Here is a 19,538-nt window from a genome sequence, read left to right as displayed (position 1 = left end):
GATATCTATAAACAACTTGGATCAAAAATAACTTTATGAATCAAAATGTTTGGTGTCTTCTGAAAGCTGCTGCCCTCAAGGTTCACCTTTTGTTAGTCATTCACCCACATGTATATTATCATGCTCACAAGGATGTTGCTGTGCTTTGGTTATGTTAGGAAGTGTAAAGGTAGACTCTGAATGTTAAAGATTTAGAGGTATTTGGTTACATATTTCTTTAAGATAGCTAAATATTTGGCAAGAATTCACCAACTTTAAAAAAGAAAGCAAGTATTCCTTATAGTATTGACATAGAAAGCCTTTCAAAATATCTGACATCTTCATTTGGTTACTCTTTACAATTTAAATGTTAGGATCAACAAAATAAAGAGTTTTGTGTTGAAGGGGTGCGCCTGGAATGACCAAACTAAAGGACAAAAAAAGATAATGAAATCATGAGAACTTTTTTTGGTTTGGGTTCAGTTAAAGCACTTCACACACAGGCAACCCCTTTCAAACAGGAACAATCCAAAATAAAACAATTCTTTAAAGCAAAATAAAGAAAACCATGAAAATGTTTACATCTTTGGGTATCATTCAGCTTGGTTTTCACACAAGAACTTTTTGGATAGGCTGACAGGGTGAAACACGAGCCTTGTTCGTGCATTCAGGCAAGTTTCACCTTAAAACTTCTTTCGCCGGTCCCAGGGTGACCAATTTGGCATCTGGAGAGTTAACTTGGCAGCTTGGCCTTTAAACAGTCATTTTTTGGCTTATCATCAGTATGCCATCAGGTTTGTGCAGATCAAACAAGCATCCTGTTAGTTGGAACTTGTTTTCTTTGATGGACTTCATAAAAAAGAAATCGAATGCATCGCTTAAAAGGTTCATGAAGCAATCTTTGAGATCCATATTTTCCATAAACTACATCCTCTGCACAAATATGTCTTTGGAGATGGACACTTGTGGGTATTTGAAAGCCATGGATAGCCACATAATGGAGCAACAGTAATCAAGGCAACACTACGTGGTCTCCTTGTTGTCTTCTGATGTCAGATCAGAGAAGTTGAAGATTTAGTTAAAGAGGAATTCCCCTTATCAGGAGGTACATTGTCGCTGACCAGTGACAAACATGAATCTCCAAAATTGGTGATTTGACCTTTTTTAGATAAATTGAAGGATGAAATGTTTATGTCTCTGAGTTGAGACATTAATTCTGCTTCTTAAGATAAATAAACAATATAAAACCCCTTTGGATTATCTGAGAAAAGCATCGGTATAAAGCTGAAAGCAGACCTGTTTTTCTGAGCTCATGAAAAGTTGTTGTTTTGAAAGTACATGGTTTTAAGACAATGACAACATGGAAATAATAGTTTGTACAATAAACTGAATTATGTTTAAAAATGATGTTATTTTATTACACATTTTGCACACGTGTGTCTTCTTTTTTAAAATCAGTTGCAGTTATTTTCTATACAAATGAAGACTGAAGACAGATTTGATGTGATATGTGATTTTCTTTTGTTTGTTTTTAGTTCTGATTCATTCATTTTTACTGTTTGAATTACATGTTTTCATTTTCCACTAATATAAAAATACTAATAATGTAACAATAGATAGATAGATGGATAGATAGATAGTAACAATGGAGAAAAGTCAGTTTAAAATCAACGTCAAGATGTGACCAGTTGACACGACATCATATTTCTCTGGAAAGTCACTACAGCTGTAGATTCTGTATATATCAATACAATATATAATATATCAATATTTTTTTATCTGAAATGTTGTTCAGTGTCACAGAAAAGAAAAACTGCACTTATCAATATTTTTACGTTAACAATAAACCCACCAGGAATTGTCGCAATGCTGCTTTTTAGCCTCTTTTTATTGAGAGAAATAGAGCAAACAAAGAAGTCCAATAATTAGTTCAAGTTATGGATAAAAAGTTTAAATATGGTTTACAAACATAAAAATATCATATCTACTTTCTCAACTAATATGTCAGATCTGCTGCCCCCAAGTGGACAAAAACAATCAATTAATACATCTTTAAATGAAACGTCAATATCATAAAACTCTGAATAAGTGCACAATAGTTAAAAAAAAGGCTGCTGTATTATATATATCTATATCCATATCTAGATATGGATATAGATATAGATTTATTAATATAATGTATATATATATCTATTAATACATTAATAGATATATATATACATTATATTAATATTCAGAGAATTGACGACAGAAAAACCGAATCATTTTGTTCTTTTTTAAGAACTGAATTTATAAAAAAGAAAAAGCCATCCCCTCTTTCTGGGAAAGGACAGATTAAATAAAGTGGGAGGGTCAAGAATATTTCATGAAGCGACCTAACGAGAGCCGGAACTAAACAGGAAAAGAACTGATTCATTCTTCAAAATAATAGCACTGTCTGTAAATGTTTCATTTCTCTCTTTTATTAATAGAATGTCTTTTGCAGGCATAAACAGGTATGATCAGGCATATAAAAATGAAACTCTAAACTCTGAGCAGCAGCAGCAGTTGCTGTCCTAAAGTCACCTGTGGGACTAATAACGGAATATCTTAATATCTGATCTCTTACCTGTGGACATCGACTCACTTAAAGGACAACTTCTACTTATTCTGTGTCTTAAACTTTAGATGCTGAAAAATGAAACTTCTTCAAAGAAAAGTGGCTGTTATCACAAAATAATCGATTATTGAAATGGTGCCAATTAAATTAACTAATCAATTCATCAAGTAATGATTTCTGGTTGCAGTTCAGGGTTTGTTTACATACATACATATACGTATATATATGTGTGTATATATATAAATATATATACACACATTAGTATGTATATGAATATAAACACACTGTATATATTGATATACAAACTAATGTGTATATATATATATATATATGTATATATTATTTTGAAAGGTTCCGCTGCTGGAGAACTCAGCGGAGAGAAGTATATCTATATATAGATATATATATATATATCTATATATAGATATATAGATATATAGATATATATAGATATATATATACACACACTGTATATGTTGACAGAGATCTATTATTTTGAAAGGTTCCGCCGGATGTGCTGTGTGGTTGTGTGTAACTTGGGTTCTGGTTATAGGAGGAGGGCTTCACTGAGAGGGTATGGTCAGGAGGAGGAGGAGGAGGAGGAGGAGGAGGAGGGTATGGTCAGGAGGAGGAGGAGGAGGAGGAGGGTATGGTCAGGAGGAGGAGGAGGAGGAGGAGGAGGAGGAGGAGGAGGGTATGGTCGGGAGGAGGAGGAGGAGGAGGAGGAGGAGGAGGGTATGGTCGGGAGGAGGAGGGCTCTAGGTCTGGGAGGAGATTCTGGAGGATCGGGATCGGATCCAGCAGCGATGTTGTCGGACAAAGTCCTGAAGATCCAGATATTGATATTAATTCTTTTGGGGATTAAACTGTAATCGGATTAATTTTGAAGTGAACTCTGCTGGATTATAAAACTGGATGTTTGTGGAATCTAAACAGAGGAATAGAAGTGTAAACACTAACAGTATATCTCTATGTAACTGTTTCTGCATTCTTCACTACAGGAGGTGAGTCTTCAGTCTGATATGAACTGAATGTGTTCTTCGTGTAGTTGTGTATTTAAAACTTTAAAGTGTGTTTAGTAACTTCAGTATAGGAGGAGCTGTATCCTTCAGTCTGTTTACAGCCAGACTCCGTTTCTCAGCACGGAGTCTTTCTAATCTGGAGCAGTTTACCTGGAAATGACCTTAATATGTGAACAGAAAACACCTTCCTATATCTGTAGATACAAGTCTTCAATTCAGCTTTCTGACACATCAGCAGGGAGCTCTTTAATTCAGGTTGAACTCAGATCACAAAGCTCTCCGACCCTCTATCCCGAGTGATTTCAGTACATAACCTCCAGTGTGAAAGGGTTAGCAGGGCTTTTTACTGCTTCTGTTGGCCACTGGCTCCTGTGAATTCAGACAAAACCTGGAAATGCATGTTATATATGTGTTTTATACGGTTGAAGAGCACAGGAATATAGAATTAGTAACTTTTGAAGGTGTCTGGCTTGATAATATCTTTATATCAAAACAATGGTCACATATTGAAGCTTTGAAGAGAAGGTCTGGTGGGTCAATATATGCAAACTCACAAACAGCTTCATCATGCACCGAACTTTACTTAAAGTAAGAACTGTCAAGTGATTCTTGTTGGTGAGCAATAAACTCAGTTATTCAGTTCCACTGTGGCCCACTTCACTGAGACGGGTTAGGGTCTCTGCAGTGTCCCAGTGGGTTAAGGTTATGGTCCCTGCAGTGTCCCAGTGGGTTAAGGTTATGGTCCCTGCAGTGTCCCAGTGGGTTAAGGTTATGGTCCCTGCAGTGTCCCAGTGGGTTAAGGTTATGGTCCCTGCAGTGTCCCAGTGGGTTAAGGTTATGGTCCCTGCAGTGTCCCAGTGGGTTGAGGTTATGGTCCCTGCAGTGTCCCAGTGGGTTAGGGTTAGGGTTAGTGTTATGGTCCCTGCAGTGTCCCAGTGGGTTAGGGTTATGGTCTCTGCAGTGTCCCAGTGGGTTAGGGTTATGGTCTCTGCAGTGTCCCAGGGGGTTAAGGTTATGGTCCCTGCAGTGTCCCAGTGGGTTAGGGTTAGGGTTAGTGTTATGGTCCCTGCAGTGTCCCAGTGGGTTAAGGTCAGGGTCCCTGCAGTGTCCCAGTGGGTAAGGGTTAGGGTTAGTGTTATGGTCCCTGCAGTGTCCCAGTGGGTTAAGGTTAAGGTCCCTGCAGTGTCCCAGGGACATTACTGAGTGTTGTTCCTCTTGTCATGAATGCAGTGAGAATACAGAAGGCCTGAGGGAGGTTTAGGGTCTCTGCAGTGTCCCAGTGGGTTAGGGTCTCTGCAGTGTCCAAGTGGGTTAGGGTTATGGTCCCTGCAGTTTCCCAGGGACATTACTGAGTAGTGTTCCTCTTGTCATGAATGCAGTGAGAATACAGAAGGCCTGAGGGAGGTGGAGGAAAAAGGGGGACATGATGGGTGTAAATGGGAATGACAGCTCTGCTTACGCCCTGTGCTCCTCTGTGGCTGCTGCTTATATAATGAAACGAGTTGTAACCAGGAAAACAGAGCGGGGAGCCGGGCCAGACCAGAGTCTCTATGTGGACTCTGTGATCCGGCTGCAAACCCTCTTTGTGTTTATAGAGCAACACTGTTCTCGGGCTGAGATCACGACTGTCAACAGTAATGTCAGTTATCTGCAAGAAACTGGAGCAGAGAGGAAGCTCGGACTAAACTCTGCCAACTTCTTCCTCCTGCGTGTGTGAGTTGTGTCTGATCACTGGGCTGGAAGAGTTTAAGTAGCTGTTCTACAGTTGAAATGAAGTGGATGCATATATTCAATCGCAGAGCCCCGAGGGAAGCAGCAGAGCAGGACTAGTCAGCCACACAGGGACCGGACTCAACGTCAGGTGATCTCTCGCATCACTTCTTCTCCTCTGGTTTAAAATGTGAACTAACTCAGTGGAGTTTGGTGTAAAACCTGCACACGTCGTCTAGGATCAGTGTTTACAGAGCAGAGGAAACCCACAAGTGGATCCCTCATGAGCTGTTTGTGTTTGAAGGGTTGGTGATCTGTAATTAAAGCGACCTCTCAGCTCACTGGAGGTTAAACACTCGGCCCTGAGCTCACCTGTGACAGGTGTGTGTAAACCGTCATGTTAACGTCACATCAGACTGATTGTGTTTAATGACCCTTTAGAGTTTGATGTCAGCTCATTACAGAACAGATATACAACTAATCAGTGAATCTGAATCGTGATTTTATGGAAATTCAGTTGAAAATTGAGCTCCATCTGGATGAAACTTGACTTCTGAGATGTTCTTCGTTGTTTCATTTGTTCTTATTGAACTCTGAATAAAATCTTTTGTGTCTGTAAATCAGAATTAAATCTTCTTCTCTCATAATAACAATGATCTCAAACTCTCGCTGACCTGCAACAGGAAGTAGTTGATGCTAAATATTCAATATTAAATATTAAATATTCACTCACATTCATTTTCTGGAAATCTGGTTAAAATTTGCCCTGAATGGAAAAACAACTAATGAATCAAAAATAATAATTAATGGAGTTATTTGATTAATGGAGTTATTTGATTAATAGAGTTATTTGATTAATAGAGTTATTTGATTAATAGTTATTTGATTAATGGAGTTATTTGATTAATAGAGTTATTTGATTAATAGAGTTATTTGATTAATAGAGTTATTTGATTAATGGAGTTAAACAACAAAAGATGATCACAGATCTAATAAAGTAGATTTATTTATATCTTAAAGGAAAGTTTTGGTGTTTTGAAGCAGTTATCTGAGCTCTCTTCACAGTCACCAGACTCCATTCACAAAAACAATGATTTAACCTCTCAGAACAGGAGAGAAGCTGTTCTACCACTGGATCAGAACCTCATAGAACCCCACTGAGACACACCTGAACTCTCCCTTTAACCTCCATCTACTGTAGTAACACACTGACTCTGGATCAGAACCTCATAGAACTTCCCTTTAAGCCTTCATGCATGTTTTGGCATGGTCCTGTTAGGAAGTTATTTGAGCGCTTGTGGTATGAACCAGTCGTCTCTTTCCTCTCCGACACCTTCAGTTCGTCTCCGAACAGCAGATCGTTTTTCAGTTTCTCTGATGGATCAGCTGATCTGGTTTTGTCGTTTCTCTCCAGTCCTGAACCACATCACCTCCTCCGGTCACATCTCCGGCAGCCTCCTCCGCCCCCAGACTGACCCTGGAAATAACATCTCCCCAAAACATAAAAGTCTGGGCAGGAAATTAATAGCAGTTGTTCCGTCTCCACCGACCCAGAGGAAGTAATATCACACTGAGGATTTATTCTAAAGTCTGCATCTGGAGCTGTTTCCTCTCCTGAGTGGAGAGAGTCTCACCTGAGGCAGGTCTCACCTGAGGCAGGTCTCCGTGTCTCCGGCGCTCAGCATGAAGCTCTGAGGAGGATTTAAATAAAGCTGGTTCAAACAGGAGAAAGAGGAGGAGGAGGAAGAGGAGGAAGAGGAGGATGGGGAAGGAGCAGGACCTGCTGCAGGCAGTGAAGAGTGGAGACCTGCTGTCCACTCAGAAGCTGCTGTCCAAACTCAAAGCCAACAGGAACAGTGAGTACACCTCAACCTCATGCTTTTATTCTGAAATATGGCTGAGAACCTGTCTGCTGCTGCCCAGGGGTCTCCTGGGCTTAGGGGCTCCTGGGCTCAGGGGTCTCCTGGGCTTAGGGGCTCCTGGGCTCAGGGGTCTCCTGCAGTCTAGAGGTGGTTAACATGTGGTTTATATGTTCAGACACATGTGGAGGGGGGTCTGTCCTCGTCTCTAGGTCTTTGTATTAAACTGAGTTTAATGTTCCACTGGTTGTTATGAATAATATTGTGATTATGATTATTATGATTATGATTATGATTATGATTATGATTATTATGATTATGATTATTATTATGATTATTATTATTATGATTATTATGATTATGTTACAGCATGTGATGCTGCAGTAACTTTCTGCTTTTACAGGTACTTGATTTTCTTTGGATGGTGCTACAGATGTTTCATAGCACCTGATTTACACATGAACTAATACTGGTGATATTCCTCCAGATCTGAAGATGCAACCAGACTCAGACCAGTTCAAAACCAGTTTAAACCAGTTCAAAACCAGTTCAAAACCAGTTTAAACCAGTTCAAAACCAGTTTAAAACCACTTAGTAGTTGATGGATTCATGAGCAGCTGGTTCAACACAACCCTGGGGTTTGCTTTGATTTGGGATTGACAGTCATTAGTCTAATTAGTTTTGAGTAAAGGTGACTTGTGTTGTGTTTGTGGACTTATTTGGCATTTTAGTCGTCTCCATCTTGGTTTTTGGTCGTCTCCATCTTGGTTTTTGGACGTCTCCATCTTGGTTTTTGGTCGTCTCCATCTTGGTTTTTGGACGTCTCCATCTTGGTTTTTGGTCGTCTCCATCTTGGTTTTTGGACGTCTCCATCTTGGTTTTTGGACGTCTCCATCTTGGTTTTTGGACGTCTCCATCTTGGTTTTTGGTTGTCTCCATCTTGGTTTTTGGCCGCCACCATCTGACCGTCACAATGGTATTCCTCGTTGGAAGAAACTGGTATTTACGATGACTTCCACGTGACACAAACTCTATGTAGGACTGAACCTGCCAAAATAAAAATAAATAAATAAATTAAAATTGTGCAGAAATACATAAATGAATTGAATGAATAAAAGGGAAAATTAAACAGAAGAGTAAATAAATAAGGGAATTAATACAAAGATAAATAAATAAAGAAGCAAAATAAACGGAATATCAATTTATGTCACATTTTATCAATATATTAATGGCTACATTTATTTTTAACATTATTTTTGCTACATTTAATGACATTTATCGAGTTATTTATTTATTTGTTTTTGGCAGGTTCCGTCCTCCATAGCACGCAGCATCATCCACCTGTCAGCAGCAGGTGTAGATGTTAATATGTAAATGTCCTCCGCCAGCTGACGGGCCCATCCTGCTCCCTCAGGGGGCTCCTGCAGACTGTCACATGACCCCCTCCCATTATCCTCCACCCATCAGCTATACGTTACATGAGACACATCAACCATTGTTCCCGTCGACACCAGACTGGTGGATGTGCAGGATCTCTGCCAGCTCTTCTTTGTGAACTGAACACTGAAGCGTCGACGGCCTCGTCTCCATATTTGGGGACATTTCCTGTGATTTTTAACGGACATGTGTCCTCCTGACATCTGCTGCTTCTCTATCTGCCATCGCCCGAATCACAAGGAGCTCCCAGATGGTGCCCCGCCAGGATTAACAGGAATTATAGCGTTGGGGAGGGACGGGGTGGGGGGGTCAGAGGCTGCTGTGACTGTACCGCTCTATTACATTACTATTTAATGGATTAACCTCATACACTCAGTTCACTTCAGAGGCTTTCCTTGAGAAACAGTCACACTTGATTTAGTCCAGTTCACTCTGTCCAATCTGTCTACAGGGAAGCTTAATTACAACATGTATGGATCAGTTATTAATGAATATTTATAATATAAGGACATCTCTAAATGTTCCCTGACATTAGTACCAAAGTACACTGCGTCGCCCCCCTGTACATTATCCCTTACATCAATAACTTGATTTATGTGGCAGTTGGTTATTATGTGGTTATATTATGAGGAAAGTATTGAGAAGCTAGACGGGCACTCGGAGAGCCAAATCAGGTGGCAACCTCCGGTTCTGAGAAGTGAAACCTTAAAGCTGCATCATGTCTAGCAGCCAGCAGGGGGTGTCTGAGAAAATGAGCCTCCTTCTCTCTTGATTTATGACCTCAGTAAACATTGTAAACATGAGTTTATGTTTCAAGTCTTCTTCAATACAGCATGATGTTCATTTAGTAAATGATGGTCCCATTTAGAGTCAGATAGACCAGTGGTACGTGAGCTCTCTGCAGTGGTACGCGAGCTCTCTGCAGTGGTACGCGAGCTCTCTGTAGTGGTACGTGAGCTCTCTGTAGCGGTACGCGAGCTCTCTGCAGCGGTACGCGAGCTCTCTGTAGTGGTACGCGAGCTCTCTGCAGTGGTACGTGAGCTCTCTGTAGTGGTACGCGAGCTCTCTGTAGTGGTACGCGAGCTCTCTGCAGCGGTACGCGAGCTCTCTGTAGTGGTACGCGAGCTCTCTGCAGCGGTACGCGAGCTCTCTGCAGCGGTACGCGAGCTCTCTGTAGTGGTACGCGAGCTCTCTGTAGTGGTACGTGAGCTCTCTGCAGTGGTACACGAGCTCTCTGCAGTGGTACACGAGCTCTCTGTAGTGGTACGTGAGCTCTCTGCAGTGGTACGCGAGCTCTCTGCAGTGGTACGTGAGCTCTCTGCAGCGGTACACGAGCTCTCTGTAGTGGTACGCCAGCTCTCTGTAGTGGTACGCCAGCTCTCTGTAGTGGTACGCGAGCTCTCTGTAGTGGCAGGCTGTGTAGTCGGACTGTGTAACAGTTGGACTGTGTAACAGTCGGACTGTATAGGTTAGTTTGTCACATATCTTACTAGTAAACTCATCAGCTGAAACCAAACAGCCCCTCTTCACTCTATCAGTCCTAATGTTACCTGCAGCAGAGGGAGGAGGACAGAGGACAGAGGACATGAGGACAGAGGACAGGATAGAGGACAGGAGGACAGAAGACAGGAGGAAGGACTGATACTGACTGATGTCTGTGTTCTTCAGTCTTTATAAACTTCACTTAGCATTTTCATGTCAGGAATATGATTTATATTAACATGTTAGATTATTTCCAGTGAGATATTCAGGAGTTTATATGGTGGCTTTGCTGTTGTAGACATTACTGTTGCTGCTCTAGAAACAACATTTAGCCCAGTTATATTTTAAATAAAGTATATCTATATGTATAACTAATATGCACACTTCAATATTTGTTTATTTATCGCAAGTCATATCGTCATGGCAATATTGAACAGTTTTATTGCAGATGTTCCTCATATGGTGCAGGCCTATAGTGAGAGGCTGCCCATGCGTAGTACAAGAGTTGTGTGGAAGAGTTTAAGTGCCAGTTCTAGTGCTACCCCTTTGTACAGCGTGGCTACAATAAGTAATATTCTTATTAGGAATAAATGTTCCTCCTGCGTGAACTGTGCATTGCTGATTAGGGCAGGCCTACGCTACTGTATTTTAACATCGGTCATAATGGTGGGACTTGGAGAGACAAATATATTCTGAGCCGGTACTTTGTGAAACAAGTTTGAGAACCACTGAGATAAAACATAAAGCAGGGAATGCTTTAGGGCGTGGCTACCTTACAAGATGGTGACGGTCGAAACAAAGAACATATATCGATAAGAAGTGAACATCAGCGCCCAGCAGCAGAGCTACGCCTCCGCCATGTTGGACTGAAAACGACCACCAGATGCCAGTAAAACGTCCGCCTACAAAGAGACGACCAGACGCCAGTAAAATGTCCGCCTACAAAGAGACGTACAAAGTAAAACTAAATTATTTCTATTCTATTGTCATATTTAACTTCTCTACTGAAATGACCTGTGTAGATCAATACAAATATTATAAATATAATAAGCGTTTTCAGTCCTAAATGGCGGCAGCAGTCGTTTGTCATTTCTTTGCTTCCATACTCTTCGGCCACAAACCAACGGCTGACGTCACGGCGACTACGTCCTCTTCTTATATACCGTCTATCTATCGCTTCATGTTAATTAAAGAGAAACATCATTCGTGTATCTGCCTCCTGACAAACAAAACAAACCGAAAACATAACCTCCTTGGTGGAGGTAATTATTGCCCCGTCAAATGAAAGATAAAAGTACTCTATTGGACTAAAGTTCTAACGAGTGGTGGTTATTCAACCTCGGAACCAGAAGAACTGTGTTTGTAGTTTGGTGTCTCTCCTCATTCTTCATCTTAATCTTTACTGCTTTAATCTACAAACTTATTTTCTAATATAAAGTCTATTTAAAAGGACAGAAAACCACAAACAGAAGCCAATAAAAGCCTTTAACATCTCCATCTGTCTTCTCTAAGTGTGTTTTATTATTACTATGATTGACCCGGTGGAGGGACGTTCATCAGTGCGTCCCATTATTGGAGTCTCGTAAACCTGTCGTCTCTCTGTGGGGGTCTGCTGTCTCTCCACACTCAGAATCCGTCTCATGTTTTATTCATGAGTTTGGGTTCATCCCCCCCCCCAGCCTTTCTGGAGCGCTGCTAGCAGAACCCCTGTTTTACTCTGCAGCTCCTCTCAGTTTCACCTCAAAAGACCCTTTTCCCTTTAAGACTCACAGAGACACACAGACGCTCAAATCTCAACATTCATCCCAGGCCTCGCTCTGAAAGCTGAACTCTCAACTAAAACCTGGGAGAGAGTGAGACGTCTCTGCAGCACAGGTACCTCACCTGGTACCTCACCTGGTACCTCACCTGGTACCTCACCTGGTACCTCACCTGGTACCTCACCTGGGTTATAGATACTGAACCAGACTGAAGTCTGACACCCTCTCACATCTAAAGACAACGAGTCTTTAATCACAAATTATTATAGATTATAGATTATAGATTATAGATTATAGATTATACTATAGACTATTTAAAACTGGGGGTCTCTATTTAAAAGACTACAACTAGATTCCTTTAGAGATGATGTCACTTCCTGCTGCTGCTGGCAATTTACAAGAAAAACTGTTGAGAAACAAGTGATGTTGATCTGATGATGATCTGATGATGATCTGATGATGATCTGATGATGGTCTCATGTTGATTTGATGATGATCTGATGATGATCTGATGATGATCTGATGATGGTCTCATGTTGATTTGATGATGATCTGATGATGATCTGATGATGATCTGATGATGGTCTCATGTTGATTTGATGATGATCTGATGATGATCTGATGATGATCTGATGATGGTCTCATGTTGATTTGATGATGATCTGATGATGATCTGATGATGGTCTCATGTTGATCTGATGATGATCTGATGATGGTCTCATGTTGATCTGATGTTGATCTGATGATGATCTGATGTTGATCTGATGATGGTCTCATGTTCTCAATCACTGCCAAAGACATCAAGAGCTCCCAGCAAGCATGCTGATGCTGCGGGAACCAACGCACGGGCATCGATCGCAGGGACGTCCCACACCAACACACTTGGACGTACTGAGGAGAGATGCTGGACAGTGCTGGCTTTCCGATAGTTGTATTATCACTCTTTCCATCCACCACTATTGGCTATTAGCTATTACAGCTGCTAGGCTACTATTGTGGCTGCTTCTCTAGTAATCGGGGAGTTGTTCCTGGCCACAGTGCGCTTGGTGGATCTTGTTGGGTCTCTAAACTCTGGTGTACGGTCATAGACCTGCTCTATAGATAAAGCGTCTTAAGATAACTTCTGTTGTGATTTGACGCTATACAAAAAATAAATTGATTTGATTTGATTTGATGTTGATCTGATGATGGTCTGATGTTGATCTGATGTTGATCTGATGTTGATCTGATGTTGATCTGATGTTGATCCGATGTTGATCTGATGTTGATCTGATGTTGATCTGATGATGATCTGATGATGATCTGATGTTGATCTGATGTTGATCTGATGATGATCTGATGATGATCGGATGATGATCTGATGATGGTCTGATGTTGATCTGATGATGATCTGATATTGATCTGATGATGATCTGATGATGATCTGATGATGATCTGATTTTGATCTGATGATGATCTGATGATGATCTGATTTTGATCTGATGATGATCTGATGATGATCTGATATTGATCTGATGATGATCTGATGATGATCTGATGATGATCTGATTTTGATCTGATGATGATCTGATGATGATCTGATTTTGATCTGATGATGATCTGATGATGGTCTCATGTTGATCTGATGATGATCTGATGATGATCTGATTTTGATCTGATGATGATCTGATGATGATCTGATTTTGATCTGATGATGATCTGATGATGATCTAATGATGATCTGACGTTGATCTGATGTTGGTCCTTGGGAAATTAAACAGAAGAATAAATAAATAAGGAAATTAATACAAAGATAAATAAATAAAGAAGCAAATTAAAACAGAAATATCAATTGATGTCACATTTTATCAGTTAATTAATGGCTACATTTATTTTAATATTATTTTTGCTACATCATTTCCCAGTAATTTATTTATTCATTCATTTATTTTTGATTTTGGTGGGTTCTGTCCTCCATAATGTTCTGCCATGTCAGCATGTGTGCATAATAAAATATTTGAATCAGTTAAAGATCCTTATTTAACTCTGATTTATTGAGAAGTTTGATATGTTTTGTTAAATGAAAACAAAATGGTCAACATATGTTTATTATTTTTACCTTTTTAGGATTAAAAAATAACTCGAGTAGTGTAATTTAGAAGTTATGTGACAAATCAACGTTGACTTCTGGTTTCACACGAGACACAAACAGCGGACCGACCCGACCTCCTCGGGTCTAATCTAATCCCTCTATATACCCGACCCGACCTCCTCGGGTCTAATCTAATCCCTCTATATACCCGACCCGACCTCCTCGGGTCTAATCTAATCCCTCTATATACTCGACCCCGACCTCCTCGGGTCTAATCTAAACGCTCTATATACCCGACCCGACCTCCTCGGGTCTAATCTAATCCCTCTATATACCCGACCCCGACCTCCTCGGGTCTAATCTAAATGCTCTATATACCCGACCCCGACCTCCTCGGGTTTAATCTCATCACTCTATATACCCGACCCCGACCTCCTCGGGTTTAATCTCATCACTCTATATACCCGACCCTGACCTCCTCGGGTTTAATCTCATCACTCTATATACCCGACCCCGACCTCCTCGGGTTTAATCTCATCACTCTATATACCCGACCCCGACCTCCTCGGGTGTAATCTAATCCCTCTATATTCCCCGACCCCGACCTCCTCGGGTCTAATCTAATCCCTCTATATACCCGACCCCGACCTCCTCGGGTCTAATCTAATCCCTCTATATTCCCTGACCCCGACCTCCTCGGGTGTAATCTAATCCCTCTATATACCCGACCCCGACCTCCTCGGGTCTAATCTAATCCCTCTATATACCCGACCCCGACCTCCTCGGGTCTAATCTAATCCCTCTATATACCCGACCCGACCTCCTCGGGTCTAATCTAATCCCTCTATATACCCGACCCCGACCTCCTCGGGTCTAATCTAATCCCTCTATATACCCGACCCAACCTCCTCGGGTCTAATCTAATCGCTCTATATACCCGACCCCGACCTCCTCGGGTCTAATCTAATCGCTCTATATACCCGACCCCGACCTCCTCGGGTCTAATCTAATCGCTCCATGTACTTCCAGCTTCCTGCTGTTTTGGGATATATATGAAGAATTACGGTGCATTACTTTTTGTAGGTAAAGATACAAACGGTGGATGAGGAGAGGGTTAGGGTTAAGGCTGGTGTTTGCACCTGTGTTTTCATTGAATGTGTTTTTCTTGTGAACTTTGGTTTTGATGAAGTAGCCTTAAATGATCTGTGAAGTCATATAAAGACTCTGAGGTCTGGAACTATAGTTCCCTCACACACATTGAAGTACGACAGAAAGCAGAGTAAAATGTCAGACTAGCTTTAGATGTCTTTGTACACCTACAAATCTTTCTACACAGGTTTACCATCCATCCATCATCCGCAACCGCTTGTCCCGTTAAGGGTCGCGGTGGTCTGGAGCCGATCCCAGCTGACATTGGGCGAAGGCGGGGTTCACCCTGGACAGGTCGCCGGTCTATCGCAGGGCTGACACGTAGAGACAGACAACCATTCACACTCACAGTCACACTTACGGGACATTTAGAGTCAACAATGAACTTAACCTGCATGTCTTTGGACTGTGGGAGGAAGCCAGAGAGCCCGGAGAGAACCCACGCTAACACGGGGAGAACATGTTGCTGTGAGGCGACAGTGCTAACCCCTGCACCACCGTGCTGCCCTACACAGGTTTACAAATAATAATAATAATAATATCTGAACATCGTCACCAGATCTGGTCCTGGTCCTTATTAGAGCCCATCATCCAGCAGCTCAATACCCAGAATCCTCTCTTGTTTCTAGCGTTAACTCTCATTCAGTGCAGTTCAGGAGTCCGTCTCGTATCTGATTTCTAAGTTGTGACTCTGTCTGTGTATGAAGAACATTTCCCACCACTGAGCATGAGAGGAATTCACAGAGCTCTAATTTAGGTCAGAATTGTGGTAAGATGCTAAAAATGGAGTTTCTTTCCACTCAGAAAACTTGGCTTGTGCATATTTAAGTCTGTTACCCTGCAGGTCTGCTTCTTCCAACACCTCCAGAAGGCTTTAGGATCAGTTCAGCTCGAGGCTCAGCGTGACGGCCGACTCTCTCACAGCTGTGGAGCTCAAAGTTTCTCTTATTTTTCTTGGCCTGAAATCCCCAGAGTAGTTTGTGTGCCAGCCATTGTCCAAATGTGTTTGAATGGAGGCGGTGATGTCATGGTGTTGGTATGTGGACCCCGTCGCAGCACCACCTTCGGTCCCCCTTTCTGAGGCTGGAATCTGACTCCAGAGTGTTTCCTCAAGTCTTCAGCAGATGACAAAGAGAGAAAGGCGAGCGCCGCCAGCAGACTCTCACTGCTCCTTTCCTTCACTTCAAACAGGAGAGCCAGCTTCAATATGTACATTAGCTTTCATTACTATACTATACTATACTATACTGTACTATACTATACTATACTATACTATACTGTACTGTACTATACTATACTATACTGTACTATACTATACTATACTGTACTATACTATACTATACTATACTGTACTGTACTGTACTGTACTATACTGTACTATACTGTACTGTACTATACTGTACTGTACTGTACTGTACTATACTATACTATACTATACTATTCTATACTATACTATACTATTCTATACTATTCTATACTATACTATACTATACTATTCTATACTATACTATACTATACTATACTATACTATTCTATACTATACTATACTATACTATTCTATACTATACTATTCTATACTATACTATTCTATACTATACTATACTATTCTATACTATACTATACTATACTATTCTATACTATACTATTCTATACTATACTATTCTATACTATACTGTACTATACTATACTATACTATACTATTCTATACTATACTATTCTATACTTTACTATACTATACTATACTATTCTATACTATACTATTCTATATTATACTAATGCTATACTATACTATTCTATACTATACTATTCTATACTATACTATACTATTCTATGCTATACTATTCTATACTATACTATACTACTCTATACTATACTATTCTATACTATACTATCCTATTCTATACTATTCTATACTATGCTATACTATACTATACTATACTATACTATACTATACTACTCTATACTATACTATACTATTCTATACTATTCTATACTATACTAATGCTATACTATACTATTCTATACTATACTATACTATACTATTCTATACTATTACTATACTATTCTATACTATACTATTCTATACTATTCTATACTATACTATTCTATACTATACTATTCTATACTATACTATACTATACTATACTACTCTATACTATACTATTCTATACTATACTATACTATTCTATACTATACTATTCTATACTATGCTATACTATACTACTCTATACTATACTATTCTATACTATACTATTCTATACTATACTAATGCTATACTATACTATTCTATACTATACTATTACTATTCTATACCACACTATACTATATAAATTATATCAGAACTAAAAACAAAAACAAAAAAATTACATATCACCTCAAATTTGGCTTTAGTCTTCATTTGTATAGAAAATAACTGCAACTGATTTAAAAAATCTACTTGATCTACCTCAACGCTGCAGAAACCGGATATGACAACGCCATCGACAGACATCGTTACCTTGATTACAATGACTGATTTCTCTGGTTGGATAACGTAGGAACACAAGTCAACAATATATATATATATATGTATATATATATATATGTCTATATGATATATGTCTATATTTTTAGACATTTAATGAGGAAAGGGTTCATATTAAACCTTTAATGGAAAGTTGTGTGTGATCTTATCTCTGTTACTGTCAGCGGAGGCTTGGTCCGCCACACCCAGTCTGACCACCAAGCAGGCATGCCCGGTCACATGCTGCAGGCTGGGGGGATGGGGGGGGTCAAGTACTATGACGGTCCAGAAAGATGGAGGTCTGTCTGAGAGGAAGAGTCCATTATGAGCAGAGGAACAGGGTGTGGAGCTGAACTCACTTCCCCCTGAACAATACAAGCTCTCAGTCCACCAGACTCTGTTCAGGAAACACAGATTTAAACATGTTTTACCCCCCGACACACGTTGAGTCACAGCTAACCCTAACCCAACCCCCCATCTATGTTTTACCCCCCGACACACATTGAGTCACAGCTAACCTTAACCCAACCCCCCATCTATGTTTTACCCCCCGACACACGTTGAGTCACAGCTAACCCTAACCCAACCCCCCATCTATGTTTTACCCCCCGACACACGTTGAGTCACAGCTAACCTTAACCCAACCCCCCATCTATGTTTTACCCCCCGACACACGTTGAGTCACAGCTAACCCTAACCCAACCCCCCATCTATGTTTTACCCCCCGACACACGTTGAGTCACAGCTAACCCTAACCCAACCCCCCCATCTATGTTTTACCCCCCGACACACGTTGAGTCACAGCTAACCCTAACCCAACCCCCCATCTATGTTTTACCCCCCGACACACGTTGAGTCACAGCTAACCCTAACGCAACCCCATCTATGTTTTACCCCCCGACACACGTTGAGTCACAGCTAACCCTAACGCAACCCCATCTATGTTTTACCCCTTTACCCACTTTTTTAACATGAAATAGTTTTATTTTGATGACATCATGAGTTCACTGTGTCTGACAGCATCATCAATAATGATGTGAAACATCCAAACAGCCTCCACATGTGCTGCTCGGGATTCTGAAAATATGAGATAAATAGAGCATAAAAACAATGATGGGAGGTGATAACATCTGATAACATCTGATAACATCTGATAACATCTGTCATCTTCACTTGGACCAAATATTAAAAGATAGGTGAGCTCATATAGAGGGCTGGTCTCCATCCATTAGAACTACACATTCATATTTCATAGTTAATAGTAAAGTCTGATCCAGTCATTCATCATGAATGATGTGAGTCTCTGTGAGTCTCTGTGAGTCCCTGTGAGTCTCTGTGAGTCCCTGTGAGTCCCTGTGAGTCTCTGTGAGTCTCTGTGAGTCTCTGTGAGTCCCTGTGAGTCTCTGTGAGTCTCTGTGAGTCTATGTGAGTCCCTGTGAGTCTCTGTGAGTCCCTATGAGTCTCTGTGAGTCCCTATGAGTCTATGTGAGTCCCTATGAGTCACTGTGAGTCTATGTGAGTCCCTATGAGTCTCTGTGAGTCCCTGTGAGTCTCTGTGAGTCCCTATGAGTCTCTGTGAGTCCCTATGAGTCTATGTGAGTCCCTATGAGTCACTGTGAGTCTATGTGAGTCCCTATGAGTCTCTGTGAGTCCCTGTGAGTCACTGTGAGTCTATGTGAGTCCCTGTGAGTCTCTGTGAGTCCCTATGAGTCTCTGTGAGTCCCTGTGAGTCCCTGTGAGTCTCTGTGAGTCCATGTGAGTCTCTGTGAGTCCCTGTGAGTCTCTGTGAGTCTCTGTGAGTCTCTTTGGGGGGTTTTGGACTGAAAGAGACGTCTGAGACGTCACCGTGAGTTCTGTGAAGTTGTGTTTGACATCATGAACGATGAATCACTGCTGCTCCTGATCCTGGCGCCTCCCAGCTTCTTTGTCAGAGCCTCATTTATCAGCCCGCCGATAACGGCGACGTC

At 40.9% G+C, this 19,538-nt stretch overlaps 1 protein-coding gene across 1 annotated transcript in view; it reads left to right on the top strand.

Annotated features, from left to right (window-relative positions):
- The first annotated feature begins 3,319 nt into the window (after positions 1 to 3,319).
- The window catches only part of LOC119484128 (caskin-2-like), a 35,927-nt gene continuing 19,708 nt past the window's right edge, over positions 3,320 to 19,538 (top strand). Inside the window, exons 1-2 of the mRNA XM_037762651.1 lie at positions 3,320 to 3,582; positions 6,725 to 7,166. Of these exons, the coding sequence (XP_037618579.1) occupies positions 7,073 to 7,166 (94 nt within the window). The 5' untranslated portion in view covers positions 3,320 to 3,582; positions 6,725 to 7,072. The remainder of the gene's footprint in view (positions 3,583 to 6,724; positions 7,167 to 19,538) is intronic.

The sequence above is a fragment of the Sebastes umbrosus genome, assembly GCF_015220745.1.
Source record: "Sebastes umbrosus isolate fSebUmb1 chromosome 14 unlocalized genomic scaffold, fSebUmb1.pri SUPER_14_unloc_1, whole genome shotgun sequence".
Lineage (NCBI taxonomy): Eukaryota > Metazoa > Chordata > Actinopteri > Perciformes > Sebastidae > Sebastes > Sebastes umbrosus.
The sequence above is the reverse complement of the archived record's forward strand: the minus strand, read 5'-3'. Positions and strand labels throughout refer to the sequence as shown.